The following is a 15,300-nucleotide window of genomic DNA, read 5'->3' on the forward strand; positions in this document are numbered from 1 at the left end:
CCTTCTGGTATCTGCTGACTTAACCAGGGCCTCTGAAGCCAAAGGTTATAAGTGTATCAGCTGAGAGGAAGTGAACTTATTTTACTGCTGGTTGTATTTTAAAGCACAGTGTAATTTAGGTCTGGTTGAAACTGGTTTTCATTTCCCTGCCTTGAAGATCTCGGATTGCTTCAAGTCATCGGTACAAATAGGTAGATTCTTCATATGTAATTTATCTAATTATACATTTCATACTTTGGCCTGTTCCAGAACAAGCAACAGCTAATATTAATATTTCTTCAACATGACCCAGTGAAATTCCTGAAAAAGAAATTTTCTCTTCTTCAAGGGAAATCTGATTGGAGCAGAGACCTTTTTGCAGTTATGTATACTTATTCCTATCCAAAATCTTCTGATAATCTTTTTTTATCCGTTACAGTGGTTGATTTTCCCAGATCTGCTTTCCAAGCTGTGCTTCCTATTCTTCCCTATTACCCCATTCCATTCTTTGGGATTTTCTAGACAACCCATCCTCTATTGCTACTGCTTGAATTTCTCTCCTTGATCAGAAGGGAGGTGAAGTCCAGATTGCCTTCAGGGAATTCTGACTCCTTTTGTATGTTAAAGGTCCAAATCCATCATTTGAATCTGCATGGCAAGGCTTTAACCACATATGTCAACTTCTGACAACAAATCTTTTATATGCACAAAAATATTTTTATACAATCTTTGCAGATGTCCTAAAGCGGAAAAAATCAGATACAGGCATTGAAATAATTTTAGCAGATGAAAAATGAAGGTTTGAAAGTATCGTGTCTTTTTCAGCAGCCACTGGTTGAGGAAAAAGTTTTAGGTTCAGGCATAAAATGCTTAGACTCTGCCCTGCCAATATATTTACTCAGCATTCAGGGATATGAAACGAAGAAAATTCCTGAGTCAGAGACTATATCTTCTTATTCAGAAGTTCTTTTTCCTTACAGTTGTCCAGTCCCTACTGCAGCCTGGTTTTACATCACTGGAAAGTAATTTTCTGATCATACAGCTATGGAAGTTTTCTAGTTAGGACTAGTTATTTTCTTATGAGATCCTTTACATTTTTTCCCACATAGCCCGTGGTAGTATACTGTATTTGTACTAGGTTTTCATGGAAAGATTTTTGTAGTGGGGGAGGTTGCACAGGTGGTTCCTGGATGGAGTTGCCAGAAGCTTTCCCTGTGTTTGACCCAATATCTTATAGCCCCAAGATGGACCTGCCACTGGCAAAGACTGATTCCATCATGATGAGAGTAGCACCTCTGAGATAAAAGAGTGAATAAGTGGGAGAAAAGCACTGCAGACCCCAAGATCAATGAAGGAGAAGGTGCCACAGGCACCTGCTGCCCAAGGTGCAGCCCATGGAAAGGCAGGCTGGCTCCCTGCAGTCCTACAGGGGAGCAGCCCCTGGAGGACTCCACACCACAGCAGGAGTGTGCCCACGGGAGGCTGTGAGCCCATGGGAAGCCCATGCTGGAGCAGGCTCGTGGCACACATGCAACCTTCTGGGGAAGCAATGTTGGAGCAGACTTTTCCTGGAGGACTGCGCCCCAGAGAAGAGACCCTCCCTGGAACAGTTTGTGAAGAACTGCAGTCCACAGGGAGGCCTCAAGTTGGAGAAGTTCATGGAGGATTGTCTCCTATGGGAGAGACTCCATGCTGGAGAAGGGAAAGAGTGTGAGTCCTGCCCTCGAGGAAAAAATGTGGCAGATGCAGCATGTAATAAACTGACTGACCACAATCCACATTCCCTCCTCTCCTGCACCTCTGCAAGGAGGAGGTAGAAAAAAATTGAAGTGAAATTAAGAGAATGGTTGAAATATTTAGATTATATTTCTACTTATCTAATCCAATTGATTCAACTAATTTCCCTAAATCCAATCTGCTTTGCCTGTGATAAAAACAGGAGCCTGATTTCTTCCTGTTCCTGTCTCAACCCATGAACCTTTCCTTATATTTTCTCTCCCCTGTCCAGGGAAGGAGAGGAATATTACAGCTTTGGTGAGCACCTGGCATCCAGCTAGGGTCAACCCACCACGTACCCTCAGCAACTGCAATTATTACAATCCCAAAATATATGTCACATGTTAGTACACAGAATTAATAGTTTCAAGTTTTCACCCCATAGCAGTGCTATTAGTATTATTTGATGATACTGTATGAAGTACACAGTTTCTTTGGACTTGATAATGAAATGGCTGGATAGAATGTGTCTTTTTTTCTAAAAGCTGCTTATTGAAATCGATGAAATGAAAAGATTGGTGTACATAATTTCTTGGACAGTGAATAGAAAGATTAATACTATCTCCTTCTTTAAATTATCAGATGTTCTGTATTGATCGAAAAATAAAACCAATACAGATATAATAACAGAAAAGGAAATTAAAAACGTACACAGCACCAACCACCATAATAATTATAAGTGCCTTTTCTGAATCCAATCATTCAGCTAATTTTCATACACCATCTTCATATTCTATAATCTCTACTCTATTTCTTTTGTCATGTAGAATTGGTTGCTGCATAATCTTCAGCTGTTTTCTGCATTTCATAAAGATTATTACATTTTTATAACTATCAGTCACCGATAAATATAGCTTTCTAAGCCTCTAGTCTGCAGAAAGACTACCTTAAAGTCTGAGAAGTTGTGAATATACACAATATGTGTTGAGAGGTTTTCCTCTATGCACTTTAATTACATACACCTCAAAACAACACTTCAGTACATGTTGTGATGAATTTAAAAGTGTGTAAATATCAATTGTGAAACTCCATTCATTTATTTTTCCATTTAGGTATTCCAGTGGCATTCATTCATTCATTCATTTGTATGGGATATAATTCAATACAAAAGAGAAGAGCTTACTGAATGTCAGTCATGTAAAGAGATGATTTCTGCTGCACCTCTAAATATACTTAGCTTTTCATAAAATTTTCACATTTCTGCTCAAAAGCTTGCAGAACCTTGTCCATACTCAGAAGACCTACACTAGTTGCCCATCATCCATTTTTGGGCTGCACTGTGGATCCTTGTCCTACTCACAATATGTTGCAGATAACAGTGAGAGAAAGGAGCTTTCAAAGATAAGCTGAATCTGCCTATTTAAGTTGTCTTTCTCTGTTTCTATGTCCTTCCCTGTGTTAGAAAAAGTCTAGCCTGTATATTTCCATGTAGGTCCAATAGAAATCATGATCAGTGTTAGTGGATCTAGCTGAGTTTCTAACCTACTGAAGTTTGCCAGGGCTACAGATCTTTCATAGAAAATGGTTTTAAATCCACTTTAATTGCATCCTTTAGCAGGTTTTGACCAGCTGCAGTGCTCTTCCTCTTTCTCCTCTGAAATATTCCACACTCTGTTGGTTGTTGTCCAGTGTCTGCATTTTTGGCCCCTGGTGCCCGCCAGATAAGATGATAGAGACTCTGTTCAGAGCACACGGTGGGTCCTAAGGGCCTCTCGTCTCTCTGCTCAGCATTTTGTTTTTGCATAAATATATAAACAAGACAAAAAGCATTAAAAAATCATAAGGTTGCTTTAGGAAAAAAATATTACTAATATTTTATTGCAAGGTACTAATTATCAACCACAGAATTAATTCTGTCTTTTCCTTTGTGTTCATATAAGCCAAGGAAGAAGAAACTCTAGCACAGAGGTTAAAACAGGTGAATGGCACAGTGAGGCATAAGTATCACCTGAACAACAGGTGATAATCCTTTCTTGCGGTAGAAATCATTTTCCCCTCATGGGGAAAGAGTGATTATTTTGATGCCTGCAGGTTTGTGGACTCACGCAGGGTGATGTTCTGAGCTTGAAAAAAATGCAGCATATTATCTTATATCCATTGCCCAGTTCTTCACTGAAGGGTTGTAATCTCTTGTCCTCTTCTCTCTGAGGTCCCCTGCTTACTGTAGGCTAAAACTCCTGCCCACCTGATCGCAACAGTGGTGGATTGAAAAGGTCACCAGGCTAAAGCCCAAGGCTTTATACAATTTATACAGCCATTTTTTCTCTTTCCTGCTTCCTTAATTAGTATTTAAATATTCCGAGTGAAGTGGAATAGGTCAAACAGGAGCCATTAATGACCTGAATCCAGAATACTCTATAGCCTTTTTACTGGAGTGTTCATCTGGGGAGTACAACAGACAGGTCAAAATCTACCAGCTCTCTCACTTAGAGCAGACTGCACTGAGGTTTCTCACATCCCAACTGCATTGCCCTAGCAACAATATTATTATTTAAAAGTGAACAACCTCTTTTTTTTAGTCTCGTGACTAACTTGTTTTTAATGTTCCTGGCCTTAAAAAAACATTGCACATTAAATATTTTACTTAGTTTTTTTTGTCCTATATAAGATTGTTGCACATAAGTAATTATGAAGTGACATAAATACAGAAAATTACTCTTTTACACCTGAATGAATCTGAGTGGAATAGGTTTATTTATTAGTTTTGGAGGCTTAGTTTTGCTTTGTTTCATTTTTCTTCTAGAGCAGTAGAAGGTGTAGCAGTTGAACTGTAAAATCAAGCACCCATCCTTAGCCATTGACTCCTATGTTTATTAAGTTTTAAGGAGAAAATGCCTCAGCCCATAAATACAAAGGGTGTTTGCCTAAGCTGCCAGGACTACAAGCTCACTCTGGACTCTGAAAGTCACACAGTGTTCTCCTCAAAATTGTCACCAATTGTCAAGGTTTATTTATACTTACGAGACCTTATGGGTCTTCAGATTGTATTCTAAGTGACAACTCTGAAACCAGAGAAATAATAAGAATCTTGGAGTTTTACCTGTTTGGAATTTAACAAATCAATCTGTTGATGTAAAGGTGACATTTGTGACCTGATGGGGTAGTCCTGTGTGCATGAGAAATTGTGATGTGCAGTCAGAGGTATATATCCATGGAGTAATCTTTTTATAGAAATGTATACATAACTTTTTTAAGTTCCCATCCTCATTGAAAATCAATAGCAATCACAACCCAAAGTGCCAAGAGGCTCTAGCAGACATGTGGCAGTGGATTAAAATTGGATGGCTGAAATTGTAGCAGCCTTCAGCTGCACCCTCCACTCCTGTGATGGATGTTGCCTCTCCCAAAGCAGGGACAACTGATCTGCTCATGAATCTCCTGATCCACTGCAGTGTTCATCGAAAGTAAACTGACTTGGATTCAGGCTGGCTGTAACCCAGAAATTGGTCTTGAGAGAGAAAATGTTTATTATATGGGCTGCAAGGATAGATACCTATAGATGTTCAGCAATCAGATTTTTACCTGCTGGTGAATGACCTCTGCTAATTGTAAATGTAAAACTCAATAGGCTCCATCACGTGATTTCAGAGCAACAAAAATGCCTGTCTTTTCTCAGTCCCCACTGGCATCTGAAGCCCCACTGAATTCTTGGGCAGGAGTTCTGCCTAACTTTGGCACTTGTCTGAGAAAAAAGAGAATCACTGCTGGCTGAACTGATGGAGACATTGTATACACATACCCTTTTTCTCTGTTGTCTAACTCTGGAAATATCATCACTGAAGGTTTGTAGAGAAAGTTAGCACTGGTATGAGGTGGATAAACTGAACAGAGCAGCTAGACACCAAAAGCAAGAAACAGGCAGAGAAAAGCATAAGGTTAACACCTTGGGTACTACAACAAGAGAATGTTTGGGGAGAGAGAGAGAGACCATCTCAATGTTATTGCCTCTTCATTTCAGAGTCATGAAATTATGATGGTATCAATATAGTATCCACCCTACATGAGATTACACAGCAGCAAACTACATCTTTCTCAGGAGTCATCAGATAAAATCCTCCAGTCAATTTTGTTTATATAGGTATCTAGGGACATAAAAATCTAATTTATGTTTGTTTTAGGACATCCTGTCTGGGTTTTTTTAGGCAGTTCCAAAGTTGCTTCCTGCAGATTTTGCTTGCCAGTCCTGTGAGGATGTCTTTGATAACGTAAAACATCTAAAACGTTGGACATCCTTCTTAGGCCCCAGAATCACACTGCGAGCCCCTGTATCAGGAACTTCCAGCAGTATAACAGTATCTTTCTAGCTTGACTTCCATTTAATCTTAAATCAATAGCTGTTTACTTGCATTTCAATGAATGCAATGACAGCCATTTTATTGTATAACATCCTGGGTTTTTAAGGGGAAATCTGACTTGGCTACATCAACAGCCAAAAGCTTGCCACAGATAACCTTCCAGCATACTTGAGCTCTGTCTCTGCAGCATTGCTCTGATTGATAAATGATCAGTTACTATTTTCTTCACCAAAGAAGACACATAGTGGTCTGAGTTTGAAAAGTTAGGTGCTAAGTAGTAAGGAACTATTTTTACATAGCAGCAGACCTAGAGGAATGATCCTTGACTGGCAAATATAAGTCTATATCTGTATTCACACATAGAGTTTTAATTGTTCATAATATAACTGCAAATATCTGCCACTAGGATGTCCTTGAAGACATGCTGTGATGCTAATCAGATTTGTCAAGATGAGACAGTACCTTTCTATTCTCTCTTACACATCATAAACTCTGACTGATATCCCCAAGGGGAAAAAATGCATAATGTGTCATTTATGACCTGTTACATGCACAAATTACTTGTGTCTTGTATACAGCAGGATAACAAAATGCTATGGATTTTGAATTTGACTTAGGAAGCTGATTTTTACTGTTGTCACTTAGCAGATTTTTCCTCCTGCTGTGAATTGTTTGATCTAGAATTTTTGTTTGGAGAAATGGAAGCAGTGATGGTTTTATAATATTTTTTTTAATTGTATGCATTCTATCCTAGGAGATAGACATTGTTTTTAAGCAGAATAATATTTTATAAATACGAATAAATTTCAAATAAGTAACAAAAGGCATGTAATATGCCAATCTTGTTCTGCTTTTACAACTCTGCTGTTTAGCAGTGCAGTGCAATTTGAAAACTCAACAGGTATGACCGATTAAGAGTTAGGAAACCTCTTCCACAAAAATTGTCCTTCCCAATTTTACATGTTTTTGTCAGATACATAAAGGGGCATTTCAGTATCACTTTAGGATGTTGTTTTAGCATTCTATAGGGAAGGAACAAAACCAGTATTCATCAGCATAAGGATTCGAAGATTTTTTTGGGTAAAATAGGAAGGAAAAATATATGTACGTATGTATGTATGTATGTATGTATGTATGTATGTATGTATGTATGTATGTGTATGTATGTTATGATTTTATACCTCATTTATTTCTTTAATATAAATGTTGTGATTCTCAAAGCGAGTCCAAATACAGGTTGTGATGGTAAATGTTGGAAAGTCTTCAGTAGCCTGTATCTTAGCTCCAGCAAGAGTTTCTCAGTGCCTATTGTCATTTTCTATGTCAAAAAATGAAACTGATTTTGCTTACCTTCATATAGAGCAACTCTGTCACACAGAAAATATCAGTTTTATAGGTTATATCAACTGTGACAGAAGACAAACATAAAGCAAAGAGCTGCACAAACCAGGTGTCACCTGATTCCTTGAAATTTTAGATGTCTGTGTGGGCAAGAGTCCCTGAAATTAATTTATGAAAGCTGGTGTCCACAACCAGACCAAGAACATGTGCAATATGTCTTTGAAGATTTTAACTGTAGCATACAAGAAGATATTGCAAACTAAGTGGAGATACCATGGTCTTCTACTACTTTGGACTTCGGTGTAAGGAATACTTTAACTATTTTTATTGTATATAACAGGAAAAAAGTACCTCCTTAGATTGTTTAGGTTATCAAAATGTATTTTAAGAAGCAGACTAAGCTGAGAACTTTAACATATGGTTAGGTTTCTGTTACCAGAGTTTTGGTTTGTGTCCAAAATTAGCATTTGTGTCCAGAATTAGTATTTTTAATACCTCAGGAAGAAGTCAGTTAAGTCACTACTATTACTGTCCATTACATCATTAATGCATGCCAGCTGGTCACTTAGCTAAGTAGCATTCAAACTCCTAACATCTTTTTATTACCAAACCTATGTTTTCTGGAACCAAGTCTGCTTTGGCATTGTAACTTTTGTTTCTTAGGAGATTATTTCATTAAGTGAAAAATTCCACAAACAAAGGAATTTTAAATCAGCTACAATCTTATTCACTACTTTTAAGGATCTGGGACATGGAAATCATTAGTGTTTCTGTTATATTAAATGTTATATTAAATTAAGTATCTATTTCTATTGCTACTGATACATGTCCTTCACAGCAGAATTCCAGCCAAACCTTACGTGGCATAGATGCATTATCTCCATTAAAGTCAAAGGAAGTTCACTTTATCATATCACCTGAGAATCTCACCTACAGCCCGTAACAAGACAATCCTTTGGAGGGTAATAATATTTTATGCTTTCATCAATCACTCTCCTAGGCCAGTAGCTATTTTGTGGCAGACTAAAAAATGTCATATTATAATAAAAAAGGCTGGTTGTGACTATTTCTTCCAGAAAGTCCAAGAACTTAATTTTTATAATACGACATTTATATTTCTTTTAAACATTCTGACAACAAAACAATTTCAAAGCAGCATTCATATTCTTGGCTTTAAGGCTCCACATTGTTACATTGTTTTCCTCTGTATTGCCTGTTTGCGCAGGACACATGTCTACAACCACGACGATAATCAATGGCAAGAACGGATCCGTTCCTTCATCATCCATGAAAGTGGGAAAGAAGTCAGTGACAGAAGACCTCGTGACAACATTCAGCTCACCAGCAGCATGGCTTCTTGTTGTTGCTCTGATTGTTACCTGGTCAGCAGTAGCTATTGTAATGTTTGACTTGGTGGACTACAAAACCTTAGCAGGTAAAACTCAGCATATTCTGTTTGACACCTTCTATATTCAAATTTAAAAATTTATTAAGCAGTGTCTATTGCATAAATATGCCTGTGTCTCACCTCCTTGAGGACAGCACAGTGTCTCTGCTGAGCTTAACAAAAGAGAAGATATTGCAAGAAATGGCAGAACACATTAGTTTACACTTCATACACCTTTATAATTTAGGTCTCTCCATTTTGTAGCCCATTCTTATCCTGGAAAATGAAAATGTTGACAGTAACATAAAAAGTATATGAGCATGTGAGGTCAGATTTCTGTTTTCCAATTTCTATATAAATCTTTTATTGAAAAATGAAATTAGTATCAATATTTTCAGAAATATAAAGCCTTTAATTGTTGCCTTGTGTATTCTGATATCTGCTTACACAGTTCAATGATCAGAAAAATGTAGAACATGCTAACCATAAAACTGATCTTCAAAAACCATAAATACAGAGGTCCAGATTCTTAATATTAGCTAAGACACACCCTTGTCTTCAATATGGCAATAGCTCTAGCCTAGTTTTAAGATTTGGTAAGGTAAATGAACAAGAGCAAGCTTCAGGGTACTTAAACTGTGGACAAAGATGAAAATGAATGGGGTGGTACAAGGACTCTGATTCTAATTGAGGAACAGAAAAAAAAAAGAGGCAAATAGAAAGAAATATAATATTTGTGTGTTTTATCTGGAAATTATATATAATGAAAAATAAATTAACTACCTATGTTTGTAAAGGGCATGTAGTATTCAGCAAGCCTTCAGTAATAAAACCTTAGTGAGGCTAAAAGCTATTAACAATTGGAAACATGTATGTGAACTAGAAAACAAATGATTGGAGTCCTTGTCTTCCTTAAATGAGAACTCCAGCTCTAAAGTTATTGCATCTGGTACAATAATTAACTAGGAATTAAAATTCGGATTTCAGCCTTTTAATTCAAAAGAAATTGAGTTGATGTTTTGGAATAAATTTCCTGGACTTTATTAGTTTACAGATAAATTCATAGATTTTTTTTGTCCTGCTATATATCAATATTGACTTCAAGATTTACTTAGAAAGCTTTTGAAACACATATAGATCTAGAAAGAAACCAACAAATCTTGGATCAATAGATGTCACAGAGCTTGAAATATGGAGAAAATGTACCACAAAGCTTTCCTAGATTTTTTTCACATCTGTCATTGTTTTCAGAAGGACATCTCTGGAGTACCAGGAAAGCATAAAGTTATTTTTGAGAGATCCTTCCAAAGTAAGCATCAGATTTTAGTTTGGACACCAAACACTTGATGCTACAACAGATGGACAAACCAAGAAAGAAAACTGTCGTACTCACCTTTAGTTTTCCATATTAAATATTAATCAATCTATCAATCAGTTAATCAAGTTCTTAATATGTTTTCAATGACCAGTAAAGAACTAGGGAATAACTCAGACTAAACTCTTAAACTCAGAAATTTCTGCACAGGCTGTCAGGTCACACATGCTCAATAAACAAGTCAGGGTAATGCTAAGCAATAGGAATCTGTATTTGTACCAGAACCCAAAGGAAACTTTCTAAGCAGATGGAATTCTGTTCACATTGTATTGGTTAAATGAACTTAAATCTCACAAGCGTGAGACAATGGAAACTGACATTTTCGGACTGAGATGTAGAAATAAAGCAGTGTAAAATTTCATCTTCGGGGTGAGTTTTTATTTTTTGAAGGTCGCTGAGAGATGAAACTTTCGTATTTTGAGTTTATGAGTTTGTTTCTTTTCCTTCCCAGCAATATTTCTGTTTGTAAGTTGTTAATTAAGCCAGCATTCAAATCAGGTCTTGATGGTCAATCATTAAGAGAAGGAACTGCTATACTTCTTTAGACCAGCATTTATTAGACTGTTTTTTGTATTTACATGTATATAAGAATAGTTGCATAGCTGTTATCATTACCTTAGGTTTCCACTCCTGATTTCTTACTGATTTTTTTTAGTTAAACCCAGTGATTTGTCAAAATTCCATGGAAATAGCTGAAGATTTGACACAGAATCATGTAGCTGGCTTTATTGATACGAGAATGATTGTCACTTTTGGACACTTTGCCTGCAGTAGAAGTAATGCCTCCTTTTCATAAAGAAAGTAGAATTCGGAACATATTTCTAAGGGACTCCTTAAATCTAAAACCCAGTAATCTTTTTGTCTTGAGTTTGATATTGTTCTTTGAAAAAACAGACCTACATAAAAAGAGCAAATAGTTATATTCAGGGCTGTAAATTTAGTTTTGCAAGCATGATTAAAATTAATCTCCTAGTTTTCAAATGCAAATGGAAGATGCCAAAGAAATATATTCAGCTGCGTGCTTTTTAAGTTCATAAACCACAGAAAATTAAGTGTATTTTTCCTCAAAGAACACTTGCCTTTCATAAGCCAGTGCATTCAATTTCTTTCCCATTTCTCTACCTGAAGTTCCATGAAGTTCAAGTTCAGAACGTATGCACAGCATATGAATGAGGCAGGCTGAGAAAGCTGAACTCAGCCTGAAGGAGACAGGAGGGTGATCGAGGAGTAGCCTGTAGATTTTTGAAGGGCAGGTTACAAAGTTGAGAAAGAGGATTCTGATCTATAGACTCCCACAGGGACTTCCACTGCATTTCTGTGACCATCTCCATAGCAGAACTGTAGCAGTGACTGCACCACACAGGAGTGAGTGCAGAAGAGAGCACCTCTGGGAAATACAGGAAGTGCAATGCCCTCGATTATGAGGTGCCAAGAGTACACAGAGATTCATGGAACTCATAAAAACACTACACATGAGCGGAGTAGGAGGTACTTTAAACTCGAACCTGAGAATTCTTTTCCTTCAATGATTAACATTTTTACTCTCATTATCTGCAAGGCAAATAATTCCAAAAGACATAAATTATCAGTATATGTATTTAGCGCTTATATATTCTTCTAATTTATCAGTATGAACTTCACACCACCCACTGTGATTAGAGTGCCAACCCTTAGGTTTTGTCTGTTGATTGCCATGGTTTCATGCTCTTTTAGGAGTAAACTATGAAGTGTGTGAAATTTTGACAATTTGTATAAGATTAAATTTGTCCTGGAACAATATGAAAGAGAGATGTTTAGTTTCATCCTAAAGTAGATGTGCTAAATTACCTTTTTTCTTCAAATGCTCTTTATTCAGCAGTTGAAAAGTAGCTTATAGAACTGAGGGAGGTTAACACTTAGGGTTTAGGTAAGTGAAGTTAGATTACATGAATTCAAGCTATGCTCACAGAAGGATTTAAGATACAGTTTTGCATAATTTACACATCCAGAAGATGATGGCTGTAAATTCTGTAGCACTCTGTATTATTCAGGAGGTGCTGATGATGATATATCATAAAAGGGGGGGGCCCATATCACAGGTTACATGTGTAAAGCTTTGCTTCCTGGGTGGAATGTGTCAGTTTGTTCAGGACAGGGAAAGAAACTGCAAATCAACTTTACCTTTAGCAGTGGGCTTTGAGGGAAGTATGAGACAAAAATTAGATCTGTACTGAAATTTTCACCCCTGTTCTATCAACCCAGAAGAAGGAAATTAAATTTTGCAAGTGTTGTGCTTTAGTGCATTATGCTCATTCCTTTGAGGAATCAAATGAAAGCTTGCATTCCTATCATGCTGTATTGTACAACTATGAACATGACTGAAATATTTCTAACGTGGTATGAAGGTGACATGCATTACAAAAGCTTGAGAGAGGAAACTAAAAATCTTATGCAGTACACAGTGTGTATGAATACAGAATAAGTAGCATATCACATTGAAGGATCTCACATATTTTCAATATTTTCAAAAATGAAGAAAAATAATTTTGGTTTTACATGTTCTTTGCAACAGCTAATTGCTTCCATCCTTTGTGTTAGAAAACACGCCTTTTTAACTGGCTTCATAATTCATGAATGTATTTCAAGCATTCCTTGTACACATAACTGGATTATACGTTTTAATTGGTAAATGCAACTCAGTAATTTAAGATTATTTTAGTCCTTAAAATTGATGGCCCAGGAATCCATATTTGCTAATGGGCTAATAGAGCGTTCAAAATTCCCTGCCATCTCTGTGACCAATTACAGCTAATTAACATCCCCCTAATTTCAGATCTAGCGTGTTCAATATTCAGAGTAAATTGACAGTGATTTAGCCAGTCACCTAAAGGCCAAACTAAATCAAACCTAATGAAGCCTCACCAAATCTATGAAGCCCAAAATTACCTATAGAATAATATAGGTGAAAATATAGAAAATACACATAGACACATTTAGCAGAATGAGCTTGCCATGTTGTTTTCATAAGTTAAAAAAACCCCAGTGAGTACACTTTTAGTTGGGTCTAATTTGTTTTGCTCACATAAAGAGGCTTTTTAGACACCTGTAGCGAAGGCAGATCTTTGTGGAGGTAATGCCTTTAGGAATGGGGAGTTAACAGTGCATGGACCTCCCATTCAGTCACATGCTTTCTTTAATTATATTTATTTTAATCTTTTTGAGTTAATGCAAAACATCTGGCCAAATGTTGTGGGGTTTCCCATAGTAGCTTCTGAATAACACAGTCTGAAGTCACCATTTCCCTGCCTGAACTTGTGGTCATTTTTATTACTGTCTCTCAGTCACAGATAGATTTTGTCTGGCCTTGGGGAGTGTATAATAATTATAAGGAATATACACATTCTTTTCCCCCCTGCAACATCATCTCACTGTAGTCACCCCATCATGCTAAGGTTCTCTGGAAGGTTTTAAGAGTTACAATAAAGAAGAGTACACCTATTTTTGCTCTTGTGTTTTATGACTATATATCCACCAGTGTTAAACTGAAAATACATTTGCATTCAGACAGGAAAAATAATGAACTTCTGGATTAATTTAAACTACCAGCAAACTTAATGGAACAAATAATTTTTTTCTCTTTTTCAAGCATGCAAAGCCCTGGACAAATCTCCTATTCTGGAATTTATCAAAACTCTGCTATAGTCTTCTGAAATTCATTTTTTGCTTATTTATAAATGTCAATTCAAAGCATGAGTGAACAACTTATCTATTTCAAAGTTCTTAATGAAGTTCTTAATTTAATTATATGAGACGTCAATTAATGTACCTAAAACCTACAAAGCATTTTTTCTCTCTCCCATGATAAAATCCATTAAAGGGATTTAAGCCCAATTCCAGGTTAAAGAAGGGCTTTTCAGATGACATCTGTTTTCTCATGTTTCAGCCTGCAGCAGATTTCATAGCTGAGTTATAAACCGCTAGAAAATGAGTTTATACTGAAAAGAATGGCAGTCTATGAACTATTGCACTATTGTAAGTGCTGCTTTCATCCCAAAAGATCCAGTGTATAAAAGACGGTAAATTTTGATAGATTGAACTTTGCAAGGTTATGTAGTTGAAAATATGAGATTCCAGAAACTGTCTTAATGTATAGGGAAGGATCTAAGAGGAGAATTAATTCTTTAAAATACTTCATGGGACACAAAACACAAAGCAAATTTCCAGTGCATAATGCTATCTGTGAAATTTCTAATTTTAAACAAATTAAACCAGTAATTTATTTCCGTAACAATTGCAGTGATGCAATTCTTTGGTTATTTACTGTTGAAGAAACTGAAGTAACTCAACTAGAATCACCTATATATAATATATTGTTTTCAGCAATAGAAGTTGTTTGTGACTTGTGAAAACACTGTGCTTTGTTTGACCCCATTTTTACCTTGCTGTGATTCACACTGTATAATCTCACACCTACAGCATATTGTTTCTCTTTATAATGAGCTCAAATTTCTGCCACATAACAGCAGCCCCACAGAGATTAAACAACTCCTCACTTTGCTCCTTAAATGCTTCCTTTAGCCAAGAGACAGCTGAGCGCATTCATTATTGCTAATGGTGTTTCTTCATTTTTTTTTATTGACCTTTCTGGGGTTCATCCTGTTGCCATCAGGTATAGCCACCTATTCACAACATTGTGATGATCCCTGTTTCCCACCTGGTAAAGACCTTCTGCCTGCAGTGTTCTGAACATGTGTGTGGATGATAACAAAGCATGGGCACGAGCAGAGGCCAGGACATGGCAGCACTGCTTCTCAGCTAACTCCAACTCTGCCTGGCTGGGGCTTGCAGCAGCCTATTCCTCATTTTGACATCATGCTTGGAATAGATCTGACAGCTAAGAGATGCCCCCAGCCAGGAGAGTCCCAGGAAATGGCGTCAAGCTGAGGTACTAATTTTACACTTTAAACACCCTTTAAAAATGCTGTTGTGCAATTATAAGCAGCTTGTTAATATGAAGATCTGTGTTCTTAGTCCACAAAATGAGAAAAAAATAAAGCTTCAAATTGTTTTAGGTAAAATGTGTTTCAGAAAACACCACCTAATGATGATCTGAGCTATGGAATCAAAACCTTCCAGCTGATATCAAATCAAGTAATATAAACCACACT

At 36.7% G+C, this 15,300-nt stretch overlaps 1 protein-coding gene across 1 annotated transcript in view; it reads left to right on the forward strand.

Annotated features, from left to right (window-relative positions):
• The window catches only part of TRDN (triadin), a 219,772-nt gene that overhangs the window by 19,898 nt on the left and 184,574 nt on the right, over nucleotides 1–15,300 (forward strand). Inside the window, exon 2 of the mRNA XM_042779095.1 lies at nucleotides 8,617–8,826. Within this exon, the coding sequence (XP_042635029.1) occupies nucleotides 8,617–8,826 (210 nt within the window). The remainder of the gene's footprint in view (nucleotides 1–8,616; nucleotides 8,827–15,300) is intronic.

Source organism: Catharus ustulatus, chromosome 3 (assembly GCF_009819885.2).
Source record: "Catharus ustulatus isolate bCatUst1 chromosome 3, bCatUst1.pri.v2, whole genome shotgun sequence".
NCBI lineage: Eukaryota > Metazoa > Chordata > Aves > Passeriformes > Turdidae > Catharus > Catharus ustulatus.